The 24633-nt window shown below is 57.9% G+C and overlaps 5 protein-coding genes across 5 annotated transcripts; 4 read left to right on the top strand and 1 right to left on the bottom strand.

Annotated features, from left to right (window-relative positions):
- Positions 1 to 929: 929 nt before the first annotated feature.
- Positions 930 to 4335, top strand: CGGC5_v003854 (Lon protease-like protein; the record flags this gene model as incomplete). Its single annotated transcript, XM_032022563.1, has 2 exons — positions 930 to 4088; positions 4141 to 4335. The coding sequence occupies 2 exons, from the start codon at positions 930 to 932 to the stop codon at positions 4333 to 4335; spliced, it is 3354 nt and encodes a 1117-aa protein (XP_031880481.1).
- A 3522-nt stretch (positions 4336 to 7857) lies between these two features.
- On the top strand, positions 7858 to 8797 carry CGGC5_v003853 (uncharacterized protein; the record flags this gene model as incomplete). The annotated part of the gene is made up of 3 exons (XM_066151198.1): positions 7858 to 8488; positions 8562 to 8595; positions 8653 to 8797. 3 exons carry the CDS (start codon positions 7858 to 7860, stop codon positions 8795 to 8797), a joined length of 810 nt encoding a protein of 269 aa, XP_066009353.1.
- Positions 8798 to 9257: 460 nt separating this feature from the next.
- On the top strand, positions 9258 to 12098 carry RIPK1 (Receptor-interacting serine/threonine-protein kinase 1; the record flags this gene model as incomplete). The annotated part of the gene is made up of 2 exons (XM_032022564.1): positions 9258 to 10196; positions 10245 to 12098. The coding sequence occupies 2 exons, from the start codon at positions 9258 to 9260 to the stop codon at positions 12096 to 12098; spliced, it is 2793 nt and encodes a 930-aa protein (XP_031880480.1).
- Positions 12099 to 15992: 3894 nt separating this feature from the next.
- Positions 15993 to 17480, top strand: OLE1 (Acyl-CoA desaturase; the record flags this gene model as incomplete). The annotated part of the gene is made up of 2 exons (XM_032022566.1): positions 15993 to 16114; positions 16166 to 17480. The coding sequence occupies 2 exons, from the start codon at positions 15993 to 15995 to the stop codon at positions 17478 to 17480; spliced, it is 1437 nt and encodes a 478-aa protein (XP_031880577.1).
- Positions 17481 to 19218: 1738 nt separating this feature from the next.
- CGGC5_v003850 (putative SWI/SNF-related matrix-associated actin-dependent regulator of chromatin subfamily A member 3-like 1) lies at positions 19219 to 22701 on the bottom strand (the record flags this gene model as incomplete). Its single annotated transcript, XM_032022567.1, has 2 exons — positions 19219 to 22550; positions 22677 to 22701. The coding sequence occupies 2 exons, from the start codon at positions 22699 to 22701 to the stop codon at positions 19219 to 19221; spliced, it is 3357 nt and encodes a 1118-aa protein (XP_031880578.1).
- Between the last annotated feature and the right edge of the window lie 1932 nt (positions 22702 to 24633).

Genomic DNA, 24633 nt, shown 5'->3' with positions numbered 1-24633 from the left:
GAGTCTGCGGGATGGAGAGCAGCTCTCGAGAGTCCAGGGCTTGTGATGGCAGGTGCCGAGGAAGACGACGGTCTGGACCCTAGGTATTAAATCAGGTAATGGACTGATGTCGAGCACTGTGACCTGTGTGAGCGGGCTGGGCAGCGGCTCCAGCTAAGGTATGTGACATTGGATGGACTGCCGTTCCCTCTTCAGCGTGGAGTGCTTGCTCAACTTCCCCGCAATCGAGTCAAAGAGTTCGGACGCCACGGTCTAAGTACTGTGTGTGCACCCCGAAAGAGACACTGTAGCTGTTGAGGCTTACAACATGCAAACGGACAGTGTGAATACGACGACTAGAAAAACACCAGTGGCTGGCCCTGCGCTGCACCCAAGCCGCTGACTGATGCATCGGTGGAATGCTCCGATGTGCTCCCGCCCGCCGGGTCCGATGTTCTTCCAGATTCTAAAGGCAGCCGGGTGGAGCCGTGGCCACCCCACTGGGCAACGACGTCTTCCACTCTCAGTGGCCGAGCCAGCGGCAACGTCAGTGCTCTGCTGGCTGGCGGCGGATTTTTTGGTGATGTCGTTTACTCTGTAGTCCCCCGACGTGCTCCATAATAGCTAAAAAGGCTACCTACTCAGCCGGGGACCTTGACTCTCTCGCTCTCGACTGCCACTTTGTATTTGTAAGGCGACAGGAGGCCATGCGCACCGCCATCTAGGACGAGACGTCCTGTACTGCTGCAAAAATTAAACAAACCCGCACGTTTCAATTGTTCTGAAAGCTCGTCTCCCTCTTGTTCCCCCCTCTCTCCTTCCTCTCAGCGGCCATTCGCCTTCGGCCCTGCAACACCCGACTTCCACGTGCCCGCAAGACCGGAGCTTCCTCAACGCTTGCTGGTCCGCAACGCACAACCTCGCCAACACTCCCCTCGACCGCCGCCATCATGGTCATGCGATCGAGCTTCCCGAGGCGCCTCGCCCTCGGCCGCCCAGCCAACTACCTCAGACGCCCATACTCCACCCCGAGCAGGCTATCCCCCGCCAGTGCCCCGAGGTGCTCGGCTCCCACCTTCGACCGCCTGCTCCTGTCCGCCGTCCCCCGAACACAGCGAGCCGTCGCCCAATTCTCGACGTCGACGCACCGCCTGAAGGAGGAGGAGGACAGCAGTGGCTTCTTTGACCGCGCCGTAGAGCCTCTGTCCGAGGAGGAGCAAAAGGCCAACCTCAAGCACCAGCGCGAGCTTGAGGAGAAGGAGCTCGCCGCCGAGGCAAAGAACTCCAGCTCCGAGTCCTCTCCCAAGAATGAAGGCTCTGCCGGCGGCGCCCAGGACGGGAAGGGCAGCAGCGCGGCGGGCGGCTCATCGGCGGGCTCTGGCAGTGGTGGCGACGATAAGGGCGACGGCAGCGGCCGCAAGGGACGCAAGTCCTCGGACAAGAGCTTGCAGAAGCCCGTCGTGCCGGACGTGTACCCCCAGGTCCTTGCCATCCCCATTGCGAAGCGGCCCTTGTTCCCCGGTTTCTATAAGGCTATCACCATCAAGGACCCCAACGTGGCCGCCGCCATCACCGAGATGATCAAGCGCGGCCAGCCGTACGTGGGAGCGTTCCTCTTCAAGGACGAGAACCAGGACGAGGACGTGATCCGCAACGTCGATGACGTCTACGATACCGGTGTCTTTGCGCAAATCACCAGTGCCTTCCCGATGCACGGCGAGCAGGGCAGCCTCACGGCCATCCTGTACCCCCACCGCCGCATCCGCCTCTCGAGCCTGCTGCCGCCCGGGACCGAGGACAAGAAGCCCAGAGAGGCCAAGGTCGAGCCCGTCCCCGAGCCGATACCCCCGAAGCCTGTCGAGGAGGAGGCGCAGCCGGACAAGAAGGGCGACGTCGTGGCGAGCTTCGAGGAGAGCGCCGTCGCGCCCAAGCCGGACCAGGCCGCGGAAAAGTACGAGCCCACCGCGTTCCTCAGGAGATACCCCGTCAGTCTCGTCAACGTCGAGAACCTGACCGAGGAGCCCTATGACCCCAAGAGCGCCGTCATCCGGGCCGTCACGAACGAGATCGTCAACGTCTTCAAGGAGGTCGCCACCATGAACAGCCTCTTCCGGGACCAGATCTCCACCTTTTCCATGAGCCAATCGACTGGAAACGTCACGTCCGAGCCGGCGAAGCTTGCAGACTTTGCCGCCGCGGTATCCTCGGGCGAGCAGGGCGAGCTCCAGGAGGTCCTTTCCAGTCTCAACGTGGAGGAGAGGATGCAAAAGGCACTGATCGTCCTGAAGAAGGAGCTCATGAACGCCCAGCTGCAGTCAAAGATCACCAAGGACGTCGAGAGTAAGATCACCAAGCGTCAGCGTGAGTACTGGTTGATGGAGCAGATGAAGGGCATCCGCCGCGAGCTCGGTCTCGAGTCTGACGGCAAGGATAAGCTGGTGGAGAGGTTTAAGGAAAAGGCCGACAAGCTGGCCATGCCCGAGGCCGTTCGCAAGGTCTTTGACGACGAAATCAACAAGCTCGCCCACCTCGAGCCCGCGGCATCTGAGTTCAACGTCACGCGTAACTACCTCGACTGGCTCACCCAGATTCCGTGGGGACAGCGCAGCGCAGAGAACTTTGGCATCAAGAATGCAATGACGGTACTCGATGAAGACCACTACGGCCTCAAGGACGTCAAGGATCGCATTCTCGAGTTCATTGCCGTTGGCAAGCTTCGCGGCACCGTCGAGGGCAAGATCATCTGCTTCGTCGGCCCTCCCGGTGTCGGCAAGACGTCTATTGGAAAGTCCATCGCCCGCGCTCTCAACCGCCAGTACTACAGATTCAGTGTCGGTGGTCTCACCGATGTGGCGGAGATCAAGGGCCACAGACGCACCTACGTCGGGGCTCTGCCTGGCCGCATCATCCAGGCGCTCAAGAAATGTCAGACCGAGAACCCCTTGATCCTGATTGACGAAATCGACAAGATCGGCCGGGGCTACCAGGGCGACCCCTCGTCTGCCCTTCTGGAACTTCTCGACCCCGAGCAGAACAGCTCTTTCCTGGATCACTACATGGACGTCCCCGTCGACCTGTCCAAGGTCCTCTTTGTCTGCACAGCCAACATGACCGACACCATCCCCAGACCCCTTCTCGATCGCATGGAGCTCATCCAGCTCTCCGGCTATGTCGCCGACGAGAAGAAGGCCATTGCAGACCGGTACCTCGCCCCCGCTGCCAAGGAGGCGGCAGGCCTGGCGAACGCCGACGTCAAGCTGAGCGAGGAGGCGATTGAGGAGCTCATCAAGTCCTACGCGCGCGAGTCTGGTGTGCGCAATCTCAAGAAGCAGATCGAGAAGGTCTACCGCAAGTCCGCCCTCAAGATCGTCCAGGACCTCGGCGAGGAGGTCCTCCCCGAGCAGGAGGCCCTCACCGACAGTGGCAAGGAGGCCCTGGAGGAGTCGGAGAAGAAGACGGAGGCTGCGAAGGAGACCGGCGAGGAGCCGGCCGAGACCCCCACGACCGAGAAGCCCCGCGTGGCCCTCAACGTCCCGGACAGCGTTCACGTCACCATCGGAAAGGAGAACCTTGTTGACTACGTCGGTCCCCCCGTCTTCACCTCGGACCGCCTTTACGAGGTCAACCCGCCCGGTGTCGCCATGGGTCTCGCCTGGACCCAGATGGGCGGTGCGGCCATGTACGTCGAGTCTATACTGCAGGCCCCTCTGCGTCCCAGCAGCAGGCCCGGCCTCGAGATCACCGGCAACCTCAAGAACGTCATGAAGGAGTCCTCCACGATTGCCTACTCCTTTGCCAAGGCGCTCATGGTAAAGGAATTCCCCGACAACCACTTCTTCGACAAGGCTAAGCTCCACCTGCACGTCCCCGACGGTGCTGTGCAAAAGGACGGTCCTTCGGCTGGTATCACCATGGCCACCTCCTTCCTGTCCCTCGCCCTCGACACGCCCGTCAACCCGACCGTCGCCATGACGGGCGAGCTGACCCTGACCGGCAAGGTGCTCCGCATCGGCGGTCTCCGCGAGAAGACCGTCGCCGCACGCCGTGCCGGGTGCAAGATGATCATCTTCCCCAAGGACTGCATGTCGGACTGGCTCGAGCTCCCAGAGGTATGAAACAGACATCTTTTTTTTGTACTCTGTGTACTGACCAAATCTACAGAACATCAAGGAGGGTATCGAGGGCAAGCCCGTCACCTGGTACTCGGACGTCTTTGAGCTCATCTTCCCCCAGCTGGACCGCGAGGCCGCCAACAAGTGCAAGACGTGCGAGTGGCAGAAGGAGCACGACACCAAGAAGAAGAAGGACAAGAAGAACAAGAAGAAGGACGACTCTGACGACGAGAACGACGACTAGAGAGTGCCTCACCATCAAAAAGGTAGTCAACTGGACTGCCAACCCGTTGCATCGCCATTAGACTGTCCTTTCCAGCCCGCCCGCGCCCCCAACATCCATGGACGGCCATCCCACCAAGCCACGGCCCCGCCCCGTCTTGGGATCTGCTTGTGCCCGGAGGTCCTCGACGGGAAGGACCAGGCGAGGTTGGGGCGCTGACGCGGATGACTGGACGGGGGCGTTCGGAGCGGGTGTTTTTGACACACACACACTCACAAAACGAATTAGACGAACCCGCATAAAGCCGTCACGCGTGCTGACGCATTCTCAAAGAATACCGCATCTCTACTCTAGATGGTTATTTTATCGCGTATGTTTTTGTTTTTCCAAGGCGATTGGTTAGGCGGGCCTTTGTAAGAGTAGGGTTGCAGACCAACCCAATAGCATAGACCGCGCAGCGGCAGCAGCAGTAAGAGCGTATTAGGAGGACGGCGTCGATGTGAAGGGTGGGAGGATTAGCAGGGCGCCATGTTTGCATGGGGTAGCTATTGGGCAGAGGGCAGATTCTTGTACATTACGGTCACGAGCAGTGCATAAGCACTCGGCGAGTAGCCACACACAATCAACAATTGTTAAAAGGGCACATGATTCGCGCGTGCCGTGGCCGTTTGGTGCAATGAGCATTGCGTCAACAGCATTGCATTTCAATTGGTATCCCCATCGAGGGGTCGTGACCTCCAGTGGATGCCGTTCGAGGCGAAGAAAGTGGAATAACAGAGGGGAGCCCAGTTGACCGGAAATGCTGACGCCTGCAGATGGGGGGCCGCCGACATGACGAGCACACCAACTCGAGTGAGACGCCTGCGCCGTGCATCGCGTCGAGGTTGGCTGGCGGCCGCGGGATTGGACCCCCCGATGACATCGAACGGTGGAACGGTCGTTTCTCCGGTGCTCGCCGTTGTTTTTATGATATCTGATGGCCGTCCTTCTTTGATACGAGGTCGAGTCATGGTGACATATTTCATGTGCCTGACTGTGGCCCAATTCGTTTCTTGTGCGATTGTGGACGGTGAGAGCTGCTGTGTGCACTCTGGCGCTCCTTTACAGCTGCGATGGTGGGGTATTCGTACCTCTGACTAGCTTTCCTTGCGCTTCAGGGTCTGGTCTGGCGGCACGACTAACCCACCCACGCGGGATCGGTGGGGTTTGCGGGAAGACACTCGGGTCGGCTGGGATCTGGCAAAGGGACAGACGGGAAGACCCTGGCATCGACACACCACGTCTTGTTTTGTGCCGTATCCGTAGTGTTCCCGCCATCGATCATCGATCGTGAATCTGCTGTCCATGGCCGGGTACATCTGGCACGTTGAAGGCGGGAGATCTCCAGGCTCGCAATTGGAGAGGGCGCTTATGGTAGCATGGCTATGCCTGCTCCCAGCGCTTGGAGCAGCAATTGAGCGAGAGCCAGAGACAGAGAGAGGTGGTCAGAGAGAGGGACGGGAAACTTTTGCAACGGCGTCCATGCATTCGACGATCCCAACCGGCCGGAGACTGCACGGTTGCGTCTTGTTGACCAAGCTCGACGTCAATAGCCCCGAGCCCACCGGGTGTCTGGGTGAATGATGCAGATGCAAGCCATGCGTACAGGACGACAGCCTGTCAACGAGCAGACAGCCTCACCATTTAGGCTGCATCGGTGCCCAAGATGCAGGTAGCGCGCGAGAGTGGTTCTCGGATCCGACCACTAACGTTGACCGAGTGGCAGGGCTGACGGCGGGACTGCGCTTCCAGGTCGATTAGATATTCCATTCGATGGCCTCAGCAGAAGCAGCCCGGCTGCACTGGAAGCCAGGCCGGCGAGCCGTGCTTCAGACTAGCAGGGGACACGGGTAGGTGTGAGCAAACACCATTCGGGGCTGGGATTCTAGGCTTCCAGAGGCCGTGTCGCAGCCGACGGTACCAACCTCGCGCAGCGTGGTGATTCTGGATGACGCCGGACCAGTTCGTTTCGTCTGTGCATGCGGTGTCATGCTGCCGTCCCATCGTCTGTGATGCAGATGCTAGCTGCCGTGTCACCAAGACCACGGCGTAGCGTCAGGCAGTGGAGGGCGAAAGGCAAACCTTTCGAGCGCTAATTGGCAATGTGTTGGCTTCCACGACCGCAAGTGAAGACTTTGGGTCGTGCAGACGGTCTTCCCGCATGAGGGCGGCAGGCACGTGGGTATTTCGTCCCTGTTATGCTGTGCTTCTCGTGCAGACTTTGCACGCCGGCGGATGGAGAGAGATCCATCCCGTTATCTGTAAGATTGCGCAATGGTCACTGTAAGCGACGAGGTTTTTGCCGCGGGTGGATGTGTAGAGTTTAGCCAGTAAAGACGCATCCCCCGTCAGACTCTCTTCGCATGTCGTTCAAGGTGGTGTTGACTAGGCTCGAGGTGGCTTCGGCAATGGGACGGACGGCGCTTCTAGCCGGCGAGCCCGTCGCGTTCTCGTCGCCAGACGTCCGCGTCCGGGACTTGGGTTTGGCCGCCGTTGCATGGCAGAATAGCACCGCGACGACGAGTGCGCCATCGGACAAGATGTTCCCCCCCAGGAGCAGATCTCTCAGATAGGCATCTCTGGTCCCTGAGCGAGGGAGTCGCGATTGGTGGATGCGACGGGGGCAGCTGGGCTTGGGGTATCCGTTATGACATGCCCCTGTTCGGTTGACAGGTATGTCCAAGGCCAGCGGCTGGCTGGCACCTCGATCGGCGTGATGTCCAGCCACCCATGCCGGTTCCTATTCTGACGGGGTGGACCACTATGGAAAGCAAAGGGCGGTCAATTGCTGTTTCTGAGGTTGATTACCACGGGAATGCATCGAAAGGTTTGCATGGACGAGGTGGAGGTTCGCAGGTTTGAAGGAGGGTTCAGATGAGAGCCCAACGAACCCAATGCCCAGGTTGTGCATGGGTAGGAAGCCGCTAAAGATGGATGGAGAGAGAGGGAGAGATGGAGGTGTCTAAAAAGGGTGGTGGTGGTGGTGGTGGTGGTGATGGTGGGCGGCCTCGAGCCAAGGTGGGGGAGGGAGAGAAAAGTAGCGCTTCGAGGGCTTAGCTCGTCTAAAAGGCCTGCTGCTGCTGGTTCTCCTCCAATGAATGCTGAAGAGAGGAAGGACTCGTTGGCAGTTGCAGCCCAAAGGAGAAGCGTACCTTGCCTTACCTGACAGATTTACCACTCCACCGCGTGAGGCCTACTTTTCGTTCGTCAACGGATGCACACCTGCCTGGGTAGTTTGCTGTGATGAAGCCATCCTTTCCGGGGATAGAGAATGAAGACGGCCAGGCAGCGGGTGGAAAAGACGAGGGACAACGCATCACAGTTGGGAATGCCCCACCATTAAAAAAAGATGAACGGCGGTTGCAGTGACGGCGGAAGTGACAGTGACCTCCAGCTGACCTCACTTGAGGAGACCTTCTTCAGGTTACCTTACCTCACCTCATTCTGGGGCAGGCATCTTGCCCAGCCCCTCGAAGAAGCACCCTCGAAGCACCGAGCAAAGACATGGCCATATGGACACTGAACCTTCATGTTGTTAGCTCCAACACCACCACCAGCTCGCGTCTGTCTGCCTCTTCGTCTTCACCTCGGGGCGCCTCTCCTGCTGCATGCATGCATGCCATATGCACCGCTTGGGTTATCCCGTCGCGAGAAAAAGGAAAACTGCTCCAGACGCTCGCTGCACCTGAACCCCGTCAACCAGTCGCAGACCTGGACCTGGACCTGGACCTGGACCCCACGACACGGCCGTCCAGGGCAACGGTGCCCCTCCCCCTCTTCTCGGATCACCCCGGTCGCCATCACTTGTTTTCCATACAAATCAGACCGACGCTCGCCTCGTCCAGCCTGCCGCTCGCTGCTGCTGCTGCTGCTGCTGCTACTGCTGCGATTGCTGCACCCTCGAAAAGCTCCCACCCTCGTCCAATCCAGCCGAGCCCGGCAGTACCCAACGCCAACACCAACTCCCGATCAATCCCAGCTGCGCATGCCTTACTACACCAGCTCACAGCTCCATCGCCTACATTGACGTCGACGTCGTCGGTTGCCATCCATCTTATCCCAAACCAAAACCCATCTGGCCGAAACCCAGGCCGACTGGGCTCGATCCAAGTACCGTGCCGCATAGCCCCGCGACGTGCCGCCTTGGACAAATCACCTCTCTCGCCGAATCAGTCTCTCGCCAATGCAGCCCCGGACGTAATCTGCAGTCCTCGACCTGCCTGACTATCGTGTCTGTCTAAAGTGAGCTCATCCGGCCCTCTCAGTCGTCTCCGAACAACACCACTCAACTTTGTCAAGCTGCCCCCCGGATGACAACACATACATTGCAGCTAGCACGGCCCGCACCAATTATTCGTCGATAGCCTCCAGCTTGCTTTCCCGCTCCCTCAAAAAGGCACTGCGAGTCCTGTCCCCCCGCCTCCGTTCCTCTCACACCACCTGAACATGGTCGACTTCTTCACCATTTCCTTGCTGCACATGTCCATCCTGCTCCGTCACAGCATCTGATGTCCCATCTTGCCTGCGGCTACCCGCATTCTATCCGCCACTCTCGAGTTGCAAGTAGACATCCACAACACAACGGCCGCCGTCATTCCTGTCTCGCCTTCCCCGCGCCCGGCCACCCCCCAGCCGCTGCCAGCTCAATTTAGCTCCGACCTGGCACCAAGACCGGCTCAAACCAGGCTTGACCAGGCCTGTGGTTGACCGTCTTTCCCTTCCAAGGCCCATCCTTGTCACCCGCCTAGCTAGGTCCCAGACCTGGTTCGCGGGCCTATCCATAATTAACACACCTTGCCCCCCCATAACTACACCGCTCAGAGCCTCACCTCACACCGTCGTCTTGTCGAGCTCATCGAGAACTCGAGAGTTTTGAAATCGACACTCAACCGCAGTCAGTCGCCATGGCGCAAACGAGCGCCCCCTCAGAGCCGCCGCCGCCATCATCGACGAGCCAGAGCCAGAGCCAGCCGCCAAGTACCAGCTTTCTTCGCAAGTTGTTCGGACGAAACAACCGGGCTCCGGGTCCCGCCGGCCCGCCCCAGACCAAAGGGCCCGAGACCGAGCCGGAGCCCGACTCCGACGACCCGCAAAACGCTGAGCTAGGCCGCCGTTCAAGAAAGGTCGTGCCCGGGCTTCCTCGAGTGCAGACCTTCAAACGCCAGCAATCGGAGCGCAGGAATAACCTCGCACCCGTCGAGCCCTCACCCGCCGAGAGGCGTGCCTTGTCCGTCGACAGGCGCATACAGCCTTCACGCACAGCGTCGCAGACTCACTCATTCCCCCGGGCTAGCGCCCCAGACCTCTTTGAAAATGCGCCGCTGGATGTGCAGTCAGCCCCATCGGCGCCGGTCAGTCCCATCGAGGAAAAGACTGAAGACAATCTAGCTCCGATGGTGGCCCCGATGGTAGCGCACGTTGGGGAGCCTGTGCCGGAGGAGTCCCATATCCACGACCTCCAGTCCAATTCAGACGCCCATTCCGTCACGACATCGCAGTCTCACTACGAGGCCATGATCCATGACGAGCTTGAGACGACCTGGATCCTCAACCTCAGCATGCACTTCCGGGACAAGTCCAAGCGAGAAAAGTTCTTCGTCACGTACCGAGAGACGCCAACCCTCTGGCGGCGGGTGACCATCTCTCTAGACTACCGCAACGCGCCCGACAACTCTCTCGAGATGGATCTGCTGCACACCAAGTCCCAGCGCGACAAGAGCTCCAAGATTTACGAAGCCATCAGGGACAGCCTGCAGGATATTCAATTTTACCAATCCGTCACCAATCTGAAGCTGCAGACAACCGACGGCCGGCTTCACGTGCACGTCGTGGAGGACGTCAATGTAAGTTTTACGGTTGTGACAGTCTGAGCCTGCCCTAACCAGTTCCAGGAAATCATCCAGTATCCCGCAGTCCGCCAGGTGCAACATCTGGGCTGTCGAAGGATAAGAGAGAGGGACATTGAGTTTGACTCGCACATGTCTGGTTTTGTATACAAAGTATGCGTTGGCGGCGAGGTGCTCATTAAGAAAGAAATCCCCGGCCCTGACACCATCGACGAGTTCCTTTACGAAATCAACGCTCTGAACCGGCTTCGCTACTCGAGAAACATCATCCGGTTCTACGGCGTTGTTGTCGACGATGACGACGAGCACGTCAAAGGCTTGCTAATCAGCTATGCCGTCCACGGGGCTCTCATCGACGTCATCTACGACAACCGACAGGAGTCGGAGCTCGGGCTACCGTGGCCTATCCGTGAGAAGTGGGCGCGTCAGATCGTGCAGGGGCTGGCTGATATCCACGAGTCCGGCTTCGTCCAGGGCGACTTTACGCTCTCGAACATTGTCATCGACTACGACGACGACGCGAAAATTATCGACATCAACAGGCGGGGCTGTCCCGTTGGCTGGGAACCTCCAGAGGCAACGCCGCTGATCGAGAGCAACCAGCGTATCTCGATGTACATTGGCGTCAAGTCTGACCTGTACCAGCTCGGCATGGTTCTGTGGGCGTTGGCGGCACAGGATGACGAGCCCGAAGCCCAGGGACGGCCTCTTCAGCTTGGAGAAGAGCACACCGTGCCGGCGTGGTACCGACAAATTGTGGACATCTGCCTGAGCGAAGACCCGCGGATGCGCCTGCAGGCCTCATCGCTCATGTCTCTCTTCCCCGGGCCCACGGACGGGGACGATGTGGCCCCTCCGTCCATCTCGGTCGATGACGGCTACTCCATGCAAGAGTACTTTGTAGACGGCTACAACAGTCGGGGGAGGGTCAGGACCGTGCAGCCATCCCAAGACTGGGCATACGTCAACATGGGGCCCCAGCACGGAAACCCGAACGGAGGGTTCTCCCAGGACCCCTATTACTACACCAGAGGTCGATCCCCTCCGAGCCCTCTCCCGAGCCACTACGCCGGGTGGGCTGGTGCTAAGAACATTGCGCCTTCATACAGCGACATCGGGGCCGACGAGGTTGAGGAGCCTAAGAGCGCTACGCCGACGACCAGCAAGGACTCTGTCGCGACCCCGGAGCCGTTGGAAGAGACGAGCAGAGCCATGCAGCAGAAGCTGGAGGAGCTGCAGTTCACGCCAATGTCCCTGCCGCCCTTGGACGAAGTCGAGGTCGACCATACGCCGATTCAGGAGGACACCAAGCTCGTGCATGATGAGCTTGCTCAGGTGCTGTCCCGACAGGAGCAGGCGGACCCGCGCACCCCTGCGGACCCGGTCGACATACGGACGGCGGTGGCGAGCCCCATGACGATCAAGGACGACGCTGACGCGGGTAACGACACGGAGGACGAGAGGTTCAGCACCGAGGACGAAAACGAAAAGGGGGAAAGAGAGCAGCAGCAGCGGGGGAAAGTAGCACAAGGGCAATCAGCGCCCGAAGAAAAGGGGTCCACAGAACCCAAGGACCAAACGGACAGGAACGATCATGTCTTGGGGGCAGAGAAGGACGTTGCAGCTCGTAGAGACGTGGCAACGAAGCCGATCACCACCCCGCCTTCTGGGGAAGCTCCACCACTCGCTCGTTCGGAGGCGCGGCCGGAGACCGAGAAGGGCTCTGCCGCCGCCGTCGAAACTCGGCCGGTCTCAGCGGAACGAACATCTGCCGGAAGCATCACCAAAGCCGAGGCCCCGGAGCTCAAGGGGGTTGGAGGGGCGCATTCGGGCGGAGACGAACGAGTGGTGCGCGAGAAGGCGTCCTACGATGAAGACTTGGCATTTGGCGATGATTAGCACGACAGCGGCGACGATGACGACGATATCGACAGACGTTAGCATGTAACACCAGCAAGAGGTTGGCATTTACAGGCGACTTTGCATGAAGGAGGCAACTTGTATTCCGGACACTGGAGGTATTTGGTTTTTTTTTTTTTTCTTTCTGTTTTGGCGATGGCACCATATTTTCCCCAGCATAGCATCGGTGTAGATCCTTGAGGACCATGTATGTGTAATAGATGGTTGTGTGGCACCAGACCGGCTTTTCCCACAAGCCAGCATTGGCGAGAGTGAAAATCCGAGCTTGCCTTTTGGTCTTTGTCAAAGTGAATCCCGGGCTTTCGGAAACCTTGCAACAGACCACAGTTTGTCCCTGCGTGAGGTGTGCGGATCATGAACAGGAGTAGAGCAAATCAGACGAGACTGAGCCCTTTATCAAAGCACTCGCGGTTGCCAGAAATTCTCCGAGATCTGGACGGATGAGACTGAGCCCTCGATCCAAGCACGCGCAGCTGCAACCACTCCTCCGGATCTTGCCATGTAACGGCCGAGCAGAGCGACCCAAGCTGACGGAAAACTTCAGTATTAGAGAGGTGGCGAGTCAAGCAGTCAGAGCTCACCTCAGAGCTCTGCGAAAGCTTCCAGCTTGGGAGCTTGGGGCGCTTTCACTCGGAGGCGGCTAGCTCCCGCGGCAAAACGTTTGGATGAAAGGAGCGATGGATTGACAGGGCGGGTCGGGTGTGGCGTCGGCCAAGTCCTAGAGGGAGCGCCTTACCATATCGGGTTAGCATGGAAAGGTTCCAGAAGGGCGAACCTTTTCTCTCACTCAGGGCGAAGGGCCTCTGCGTCTGCGAATCGTTGATCGTGAGTCTCGTCTCGAAATATGGTTATCTAATCCACCACGTGACCGATCGTTAGCCACCACCATGAAGGGGGCAGAAGGGGATCGCGATGGCCAGTGATGGGCAATGGAAATCCACAATGGAGAGAAGAAGAGCAAGCAACCTCGGGATGGCGGGCAAACGACACCTGTGATCCCTGCCATGTCCTGCAGCTCTGGGGCGGAGGTTTGCGGGGCAGGGTCCTGTTTCTGTTGGGGATGGGCCGGGATGCCGAAGTGGGATCTGGGTCGTCGTCTTTTTTTCAGTAAAAAAAGATCGTCGAACGTAAGCGAAGTTCATGACGGAATGGGCCCGGCTTTGGGGCGGTTGTGAATGTCACAGGACGGCCGATCGAGGGGCTGCCGAGGTCAAGGAGGGATTGCATGCATCTGTCATTGATGGACGCTCACGCCGCCGCCTTCTTGTGAGAACGAACCAAATTACCCGCGTAGTTGAGTTCCACGAGACCGTTGTCGCGGCGATAAGGGAGAGAGTGACAGGTTCCCTGCCCAAGTGGAGGCGCCCTATCACAGCAGAGCTCGGAGGCAACGTGAGACCTTCGTCACTCGATGGAGCTTTGGTGGGGAACATGTTGAGGGAGAGCAAACGAACCGCCACCGCCGATTCAGACTACTACTCTGTTGGTTCGTTGTCGCCTCCACTCTCGCGGTGTGTTCTGTCTCTGCGCATGATGCGGCGGGGGCCTAGACAAGAGGTCGGTTGATCGGTCAGTCTGAGACAGCGGCTTGAAGCTTGCAACTGGGTGAGTCGCCTCAGTCACTTTTGGCGCGATCCCGACTTTTTCCTGCCGCCCCCAAGAAGGGACATGAGGATAGCCAGTTCTCGTCCGATGGAGCAGCGGTAAGAGATTGTTGAAGAGAATGAATGGTGGTGTCTGTCAGAAAGGCGAGCAGCTGCAGAAACAGAGCTACTGCATAGGGCAAGACGGGAGATGTCACTGTAGGACAAGGCTCGAGGCGTCTCTGCTTGCCTTGTCTCGTCTGTCGAACCGAGGCGTTGCTGGTGAGAAGCGGCGGTCTCAGATATCGCCACTTGGACGAGACGGCATTTGGGGATGTGTATCACAGAATTGCGATGCGATGCGGTGTTTGCAGGGAGAACCGGGCCAGGCCAGCCATGCCAACGGGCACTGTGAGTTGTGAAGTTCTCCCAGCACAGGAAGCTCTCTCTTCAGCCCTCAGCCCTGGGGGAGTCGTGGAAAGAATGCAGATTGGGGTGGTGTGGGTGTGGATGGGCGTTGCCCGATGAGGTAAGGTGGATTCCAGCCGCCCATCCGCCCCGCCCCAGCGGCGACCACATGGCAGGGGTCAGCCCCCGTCCCGTCCAATCAAGGACCCGTCATATTGAAAAGCGTTGGGGAAGTTGTTGGGAGCCGGGGCCTCTTTTTTTTTTCTTTGGACCGCATCTCGTGCGTGCTTGCCAGTTATTCATTGCAGATTGACAACCTCCCACCCTCACTACGGCGCAGAAAAGGCACAATGTGTACTTGCCTGCAACCCCAGAGCCCCCCTCCCCCCGACAAGGCACCAAAAAAGCCAGCCAAGGTGTGACCTGATCTGGGGCCGTCAATCGTCTCATCCTCGGCTGTGCGGAGAGATCCTGCGCTCAGGAAGAGCCCGAATTTGCTTCTGATCCCCAAGCCTCGAGTCGGAGATGGCATGTTTTCGAGCCGTCATGGCCGTGTTTGATGACATTTGAACGCTTTTTGTTGGCTCCTTGGGGATAAGGGTCCTCCTCTGAGGGGATCTGAATAGTTGAATCTGGCCGTCGTGGTCCCTTCCCCCAACGAAGACTACCTAAGAGAGATGGGCCAAGATTGCTCAGATCATGCTGTGCACTTGCTGCTGCCGCTACGCATGGGCGTGAGGTTAAGGTCGAGGCCGTGACAGGTAACAGACGGACCGACGGAGCAGCCAGCGGAGGGAAGGGAGGGATTCCTGGATTCAGAGCAACGCCGGCAAGCGACGTGGAGGTTTAAGCAGAGAAGGTGATGATTTGGCAATGGCTAACACGGGCTAGGTAACTGCTATCATGCAATGCAGCTACTGTGATGTAAGATGGGTGAAGGTCACTTCCTATTACGATCCGCTCTACACCACCAATTGGCACATCTGCAAGGGAAGCCGCGGCTGGTACCTTTCCGGCGGTGGCAGGTGTGCGAGATACAACCACAACCACGACTGGCCACTTGCATTCTTGCCTCGCGGTTTGTCTACCGCAGTATGTACTTTGCCAGCAGTTCCCGCCGGGAAGGTAGACAGGCATATCAGCATCTGGCCGCTGCTCGGGATACACGCACACGCGTCTCTCAAGGCACGGTGCCTGGGTCACTCTTCGGTGAAGTGCGGCGGCGGGGACGGGACCTGGGAAACTAGGTGGTCCAACGGGAAGCTTCTTCGTCGCTGTGCCTCCCCATCTGCCCATTTTCTTTGCAAATCCCGGCCAGGTCCAAGTCCCGCCAGCAAGTCAAGTCAAACCCCACGACCCACGGTGCATTTGTCTTTGCATTTTTGGCTGATTGTGATTGCTGGTCCTGACCTGATTGATTCACCAACGCCCACCCGCACCCCCCCCCCCCCCACCCGCACCCCCCCCCCCCAAATCCCCACCACCCCTCCCACCCTTCCACTTCCCACTCAACTCGTTTGCTGGGATTTTTTGATCCTGGTGGGTGGCGGACAACTCGCCCAAAGGTACCCCGGCCTCCGTACTCCGTACCTTTTTTCCTCCTTGCTGGGGCCTGGTCAACTATCTGATATCCCTTTATATAACTCCCGGCTCTTCAACCCCCCTTCCTCTCTTTCTGATCTTCTAATCTTCGCCTCCAAATTTGCCCTCACACCCAAAGTCCATCGCCCGCCTGGCTTTTGGACACCGACCTTGTTGTTGTGTGGACGTTGCTTCGACCACAAGGCATACCGATCGTCTCCGGCTTAGACAGCCCCGGAGTCCCTCGACTTCCGAACAGATCCGACGACCTCCCCAGTGAAGCCCGTTGGCTCTCATCAACATGTCGGCGGCAACTTCATCCTCGGCCGCGAAGCCCAAGGAGGTTTCGGCCTTCCCTGATGGCACCAGCGACTACGTTCCCGCCCGTGCCTCAAAGGCTTACGACACCAAGAAGCCTCATATGTGCGTCCTGGCCACAGCTGGTTGAACTACCACTCGCTAACTTTCACACAGTTCTACCCAGCCCATCACCTGGGGTAACTGGTACCAGCACGTCAACTGGTTGAACACCACCTTCATTCTGGTCATCCCCTTGGTCGGCCTCATCTACTCCTACTGGGTCCCTCTCCAGTGGAAGACCGCCGCCTTCGCCGTCATCTACTACTTCAACACCGGTCTTGGAATTACTGCTGGATACCATCGCCTGTGGGCTCACCGCTCCTATAAGGCCAGCCTGCCCCTGAGAATCTACCTTGCCGCCGTCGGCGCTGGTGCTGTTGAGGGTTCCATCCGTTGGTGGTCTCACGGCCACCGCGCTCACCACCGCTACACCGATACCGACAAGGACCCCTACTCCGTTCGCAAGGGTCTCCTCTACAGCCACATCGGCTGGATGGTTATGAAGCAGGACCCCAAGCGCATGGGCCGTACCGACATCTCCGATCTCAACGAGGACCCCGTTGTCATGTTCCAGCACATCCACTTCATCAAGTGTGTCATCGGCATGGGTGTCGTTTTCCCTACCCTCGTCTGCGGTCTCGGCTGGGGTGACTGGATGGGCGGCTACATCTACGGTGGCATTCTCCGCATCTTCTTCGTCCAGCAGGCTACCTTCTGCGTCAACTCCCTGGCCCACTGGCTCGGTGACCAGCCCTTCGACGACCGCAACTCACCGCGTGACCACGTCATCACTGCCCTCGTCACTCTCGGTGAGGGATACCACAACTTCCACCACGAGTTCCCCTCCGACTACCGCAACGCTATCCAGTGGTGGCAGTACGACCCCACTAAGTGGAGCATCTGGATGTGGAAGCAGCTCGGCCTCGCCTCCGACCTGAAGCAATTCCGCCAGAACGAGATTGAGAAGGGCCGTGTCCAGCAGCTGCAGAAGAAGCTCGACCAGAAGCGCGCCAAGCTCGACTGGGGTGTTCCCCTGGAGCAGCTGCCCGTCATCGACTGGGACGACTTCGTTGCTCAGGCCAAGGGCGGACGCGGACTCGTTGCTATTGCTGGTGTCATCCACGACGTTACCGACTTCATCAAGGACCACCCCGGTGGCAAGGCTCTCATCTCTTCCGCCATTGGCAAGGATGCCACTGCCACCTTCAACGGCGGTGTCTACCTCCATTCCAACGCCGCTCACAACCTGCTCTCCACCATGCGTGTCGGTGTCCTGCGTGGTGGCTGCGAGGTTGAGATCTGGAAGCGCGCTCAGTTCGAGAACAAGGACATGACCTATGTTACCGACTCGAACGGTCAACGTATCACCCGCGCTGGCGACCAGGTCACCAAGGTCCAGCCCCCTGTTGCCAGCGCTGACGCTGCATGAACGAGATGACGGATGGTAAAATTTAATGACTTGGGAGGGTTGTTTCGAACCAACGAGGCAGTGATGTGGGAGCTTCGAACTTTCACTTCAGACAGCAGATCCGGGCCAACAGGCTTGGGCTGCTCTCATAACGACCATCGCGTCGTTATTGGTGTTTCGCCTTGACACTCATTCCATCCGCTATGGTTGAGCAATGAGTGGCAGCAGCGGCCGACCTCACAATTATGGGTATCATTAGGGCGTTTGCGGGGCCGGGCATCGCGGAAGGCGTTCACTTGCTGTTCATTGAAGCTGTTGCTTAGAATAGAAAACAGGAAGCCCATCAGAGGGCGAGAATGAATATGCGAGAAACTTTATTTTAACTTATCGTTCCGTTACTTTGTCATGTTCACGACCATAATAAAGCGCAGGCAACCACGAGAGTGCAGTCCCCGAGACCGATTGTAAACTTGATGTTCACGGGTCAGTAATGGCGTTGTACAAGCCAGCAAGAAGCGTCGTTCAGACAGCCTCAACAACCTCGTCAACCACCCTGCCCAGAGCCGCAATCACATGTTTGTATCCGTCTCGGCGGTACTGTACCTCTTTAATAATGGAAAGACTCGCTTGAGCCCGTCCCGCAATCCGCACGCGGCAAGACCAGGGCACACGATAAGGCTTGTCTCGGGCTGGCGCCAAAGGTGCCCTTCAACTGCGGGACGGGGGCTGGAGCCTGAAGGTAAGAATCAGCAGAAAAAAAGCCCGGTGTTGGGGCGGAGAGCCGGGCGAACGGCTCGGCCGCTGGCTTTCCGCACTTTGGGCTACCCAGGCGGCGGAAACTAGAAAAGATGAGTTATGCGACTACAACACTGCAACACAACGACTTTCCCAACAAAAATGGGTGACGCTACAACACACAAACTCCACAATAAGAGACACGCGCATATGATGCCACCGAGGAAACAGCACTCGTTCAAATGATATCGAAACACATGCAAAATGTACGCAGTACACATGATAAACGACCCACCTCTCAAAGCCACTTACCCGCATGTTGATATGCCTCGGGTGTGGTTATCAACAACCACGTTGGACAGGGATCGCTCTGGACACCACATCCCCGCGGATCCTTTCCCGCCCCTCCTCCAAGCTCAATATCAACATCATCAGTGCTGACGACCAGCAGTATGTGACACGCTTCGAGCCTTCTCAAGTTGCCACATGGTCGTTGCGATGCCTCGGACATGAGGGAAACACGTGGGTTAATGTACGTAAATTGCAAGGGAGGCACTTTTGCCATCAAAACTATCGAGTGATGCAGTGTGCGTGTCCCTCCTTCAAAGCAGATGTACCTCCTCGACTGAGATGTTACCGCCTCAGCCGGTCTAATGCAATTCTAGAACCATAAAAGAGAAAACCATGGCTGCCTCCGATCCCGCCCTCAACAGATGGCATGCTCGTCGCCTTCGCTCTCGAAAAGGGAATAAAATAACTTGAAGCGGTGTGGTATCGTCACGTCATTGGACGCTGAAAACTGAGAATGCCTCCCCCTCCCTACACCAAACAATGCAGCCACCTGATGACGGACGGACGAGTCCTTTCACAAGTGGCAACCAACTAAGAGAAGAAAAAGTCGTGTGTCGAGGCCAATCGCCGAGCTGCCTCAATTCCATAAACTCCGGAACACCAGGTTGCAATGCCCGCGCGGCGCAGTTCGAACTAGTCGTTTCGATCCTTGACGTTGCTGCGTCGTCGTAACTCATTTGAAGAGACTTCTAAGGTCCAGCAGCCGTTGCCGAGCCGCCTCGCTCTTGTCAAACACCCGGTCTTTTCTGTCCATGCTGAGACTGGCGAGCTTGTTCTTCTTTTCTTGCAACTCCAGCATCTTCTCTTCGAAACTGTTGCGCATAATGTATCGCACCGTGCGGACCGGTCGCTTCTGCCCAAGACGATGGACTCGGTCGATAGCCTGAGCCTCAGCCGCCGGGTTGTATTGAGGCTCCATGACATAGACGTTGTTGCCGGCCGTCAGGTTGAGTCCGAGGCCACCTGCTGTGATTGAGACCAAGATGACATGCACGGAGTCATCCTCCCTGAAAGTGTCCATCGCCTGCGTACGGGCGACACGAGACATGCTGCCGTCGAGACGTACGTATTTGATTTCCAGCTTGTCGAGCGCCAGCTGAATCAGATCAAGGTGCGACGTCCACGTTGAGAAGACAACGGACTTGTAAGGTGGCTCATGCGGGTTCGCGTCGCTGTCGTCTCTCGACTTGAGCAGGTCTTCGACGAGCGCCCTCGTCTTCGTGTGCGGCCCAGTGTACTTGTCGAAGCCTTTGCGGCCGTTTGTCGTCGTCTTGTCCTTGGCAGGTCCTTCGTGCTCAACCTTGATTCGCGAGCGACGAATATCCACATAAGCAGGCTTGATGATCGTGGAGCAGATGGGACAGGGTCCGACGGCCTGGCCGGCTGGCAGCAATCGCTTGGCTTGCTCCTTGACACCTCTAATGCAGGAGCCGCAAATGATGTGGAAGCACGGCGTCATGTATCCGAGAATGTCTTCTTGTCCCTCCGACTCGATGCTAGCGTCGTCATTGGTGCCCAACTTCTTGGAGCAGGAGCTGCAGACATCTGTGTTCGTTTCCTGCATGAGCTCAAACATCTCGTACGCCTTGCGGTCCGACAGCCCGGGCTTCTGGTCTTCATCGTCGCTGTCCAGGTCAATAGCCATGTCAGCAGTCATTCCTTGAAGAGCCTCGAGATCTTCATCGTTGAGAAGATCCTTGCCGTGGGCACAGAGGAGCCGGAGCCGCAAAATGGAACGAAGAATGTGGATGTATGTGTGCCCTCCCAATGCACGCTGCACCCCGTTTCCAGCGAGAACCTTGACTCGGTCCTGGGCGTTCTTTTCAAACAGATCGTAAATCTCGCGCTCCTCCGCCGTGAAGTCGAGCTTGACAATGTGGTCGCTCCGCGGGGGCAGGTTGATCTTGTCCTTCAACCGGCGGAGGGTAACGCTGTCCACCAGCACGCGGAGCTTTGGCACAATCTCCGTGTCACACGCCTTGAACGGGTCCACGATGAAGCGGTTGAACTTGTTCCGATCGTCAAAGGGTCTGAGTCTGATAAACTGGAGCAACGCAGCCAAGTCTTCAAGACGGTTCTGGACGGGGGTTCCGGTGACGGCCCAACGGCGTGCAGCCTGCAGTCGGACAATGGCTTTGAACTGGAGAGTCGCCACCTCACGAATCATGTGAGCCTCGTCGAGCACGATACGGAACCAGCCAATTTCTTCCAAGGGGTATTTGCCTCCCTTGCGCTTGCTGCGTGCGCCCAATTCGCTCGACACGGAGCCGTAGGTGGTGATGACCAGGTCGTAGTCTGCCAGCTTATCGGCCTCCCTGGTCCTGTTCGAGCCGTGGTAAATGTAGTAGCTCAGCTCGCCAGGCGCAATGTGCTGCTTGATTTGCTCCTCCCAGTTAGTCACTGTGCTCAGGGGGCAGACCAGCAGAGTTGCTCTTGTGTTCGTGGTGACGCTGGTCAGCGGCAGGGTGCTTGAGGCCGTCGCTTTGCCTCCTGCCTTTTGCGGTGGCATCTCAGGCTGGACCGGAGCGCGGCTGGCCCATTCGCGGGCTTGGTCAAGCGAGCTGGCGATGAGCGAGAGGACACTCAGGGTCTTTCCCAGGCCCATCATGTCGGCAAGGATACCGCCATGGGTATCACTGGGAAGCTGTCGTTCTGCATGACCGGTGATGACGTTGTAGTAAGACTTTTGACCGTTGGGGCCAATGCGTAACTGCCACATGGTACCCTTGGTTCTCTCCTCGGCACTCGATGTCTTTTCTCTCGATGTCATGAAATACAGTCCCTGCTTCTGGTGCTTGAGCAGCGGAGTGGTGATGACGGCGGCTGGATCAAGCTCTGGGAGCTCATCACTGTTACCCATCGAATCAAACACGCCCATGACGTCTGAGCGGATCTCCTCCACGGTCCGCGGGGTCGGGTTCGTGTAGTAGGTGGTGGACGTCTGGGGGTTGTAGTGGGCAAGTGCTCCCGAGAGGGACCTAGGGGCGTTTCCGGCCGCCGGCTTCGGGGCCTCGGCATGGACGTTCTCGTATCGTATGCCCTTGTCGACTCTGTTAGGGTGACGAAGGATAATGTTGTGTCTCTGAAAGTGCTTGCCGATGGCTTTGGCGAACTTGTACTGGCCGTAAAGCGTCATCTCCACAGGGTAGGATCGCGATATGGGCTGGCCCGGTTGCTCGTCAGGCTGCTTCCGACGCCCTGGGATCTTGCAGTCGGTCCTGAGACTGACGTTGGAGTCCAGCAACGGGACGAGCGCAGTAGCAGTGGCCGCGTCCACGTTTCCAATAATCTCTCGAGTATGGTCGTACGCCTGGATTCGCTTGGTCGATTCACCCAGGATTCTCTTCAGAACGATCTTGACCGGCGCCGTGTAGTCCGCTCCAAAGATACTCTGCGCTCCGGGCTTCGCGGATGGTACCCTATGGCAGTCGAGGTGACCGGACAACATGCCGTAGCAGACCTCTTCGTTACCGGGGTTCGCGACCATGACAACGTCGTCGTCACCTCCTGTCAAATCCACGGTCTGTGTGGACGCCTGTGGACCTTCCTTCTTGCCCTCGTCTTGCTTTTCCTTCACATATGCGCCAAGCATGCCGCTGCCCCCACCTGCCATGGTCTTCTTGTTGCTGTCCGCGTCAGACTCGGGGGTGTCGACTTTTCTGCGCTTGGGTTGGGGAGCTGCGGCGCGGTCTTGAACATGGTTCATCCGCTCAATGACGCTGCCCATTCCGTAGGGCGAAGCGCCGCCGTCGAGGACGGGTGTCGACGCGCCCGAAGCCATGCTGGGCGTCAAAGATTCGCTGGGCGTGTCATTCGGACTCGCGAATTGGAACACCATCGCGTTGTTTGCGTTGTGATTAATCGGGGCGGCTCGCGTCGCTAGAGTTTGTGGTTTTGGGGAGTTTCGTCTCGCGGTCGAGGTCGAAGACGCATACGAACGAGGGGCTAGCAAGGCTTGCGCGTTCCACGTTTGCGGCTGGGGGTTGGTGGCCAAGCTGGCTCGGCCTGGAGGGGGAGATCTTGTCAGTATTACCCCGCTCTCTGTGTGCCTGGGAAGGTCGAAGGCTATGGGAGATATCGAAGAGGAAGGAGGGGAGGTGCTGTGGTCGAAGGCAAGAGGCAGGGACTCACCGTTTGGTCTGTTTGGAGACGCCATGGCGACGACTTGTCACCAGGCAGGTACCAAGCCTCGAGGATCGGTGGGTTCTGGAGGCCTCACACCAGTAGGCTTCGTATTACAGGCAGTCTGGACGGAGTTGTTGCGATCATCACAGACGAGAGACGAGAGATATGTAGAAGGTATTTTATATCACTCTGGCGGCGGGGTTGAAAGCACTGAGGTCCTGAGTGTGTGGCTGAGATGGAGAAAGATTCGGAAAAGAGAGATTGAACCTGGCAATCACAAGACTTCCAGCCAGTGAATGCTGCTGTTTGGAACAGATGGGAAGGAACAGCCGACCACAGCCAGTCAGTCGGGGCGAGGCAGGCACAAGGCTGGTGGTAGATTCAGTGTGTTGTGGTGAATACAAGACCGACAAGGTATCCAGGCGGGGAGTCACAACCGGGGTGTGAGTCGTTCTCGAAGTCGTTATCGTCGCTCTTTAGGTAGAGAGATGAGAGCGCAAAGCCAAAGGTCGTGATTGGGGCGCAAAGGGGGAACGAGGTCGAAAGTCGTCGTCGAGTCGAGTCGACACCAGATCAAAGTGCGCTGACTTCCATGCCGCCGTGTCCCTGCCTTTGATAAGGAAGGGCGAGATGGGGAAGAAAAACTTCCTCCGGTCTGGCGCGAAGGACGGAAAAATCAAATGGTGATGACAACAAGGCAAGCGCCGGTCTAGTGCAGACCCAGGGCAGGAAGGGCGCTGGCGTATTCGCGGAGAGGTGCGGGCTGAGGTGGGTGCTGAGGTATCCGTAGGTAAGTGGTGCTGAGGTAAAGGTGGTGGTGGAGGTGGTGGTGGTGGTGGTGGTAGGCGCGGCATATGGGATGCGGTGCGGCGTTGGCTGCAGCAGCGCAGCCTTCTTGCAGCTGAGGTCACTCCCTCCGCCTCTTGCAGCGGGGCATCTGCGGTGGAGACAGGCTGGTTCCCGATTCCGATTAGCTATCTGGAAAGTTCATCTTCCTCACGTGGCCATCCTTTTCAGAGGGAGCCTGGTCTGTGCGCCCCACATCAACCCATCTCGGCCCAGCCAACATCCCACTCTCTGTGTCACTCTAGACGACACTATGCGCTCTTAGCACCCGCTTGTCCAAGGCAACCTGTGAAAGTGTGAAAGTCTGAGGGGTCACTTGACCCGTCGACTTTTTCCACACCTCGCTGTCTGGCCCCGACGACTCGTATCGCTCACTCACTGGCTTCTTTGTCTTGTTGCCAAAGTTTGGATTGATCTCCTGAATTCCTATCAATGTGTAACCCAGGGTTGCCGTAATGATACAAAGTTGCAGACACAGGATGCTTTGCACCCTCCGAGAAACCCACATCCGGGCATCGCCTGTAAACGATACATCTGCACTTCCGAACAACCTTCAACAGTCCGTCCCTTGCTAGTTGCATCTCATTGCCCGATCTTCCGAGTCTTACCCACCATTCCCCAGGCCGAGCTGGATACGACCGCCCGTCAAGACATTAAATGATGGCCCCAGGCTGCACATACCCTTCGTTTTGAGACTGCCTATTTTCACCTTGCCTCTGCAACTCTACTCCCCGTGGTCTTAAGAGTTACATGTAACCTCACTGGTAGGTAGCAAGGAGACAGAGACAACTCGCCAAAAGCACAGCAAACGAGGACTGCCTCCTTGCACGGGTTCCGCCGAGTCACATGGTGACTCCGGGAGTCTGGGTGTCTGTCTTGCGTTATCTGAGCTGTCCGAGACACGAGCATCTCCAGAATGCTGCCAGCCCTGTCGCCGCCCTCAGGCCCGTCCGACTAGCGGCGTGATAATTCGTTGCTCATGTTTTTTTTTTTTTTTTGCACACCGCAAAATGCCATGTGAGCAGCATGCTCGACCGGTGGTGCTGCCGTTTTTTTCTGTTTCCCATCTTTTCGGATTCCATATCGTTCGTCTCCAGTCTCGTGATTGACGACATAA

The sequence above is a fragment of the Colletotrichum fructicola genome, assembly GCF_000319635.2.
Source record: "Colletotrichum fructicola Nara gc5 chromosome Unknown KSG_Nara_v1_contig02, whole genome shotgun sequence".
Classification (NCBI taxonomy): domain Eukaryota; kingdom Fungi; phylum Ascomycota; class Sordariomycetes; order Glomerellales; family Glomerellaceae; genus Colletotrichum; species Colletotrichum fructicola.
This window is presented reverse-complemented; position numbering and strand designations above follow the sequence as displayed.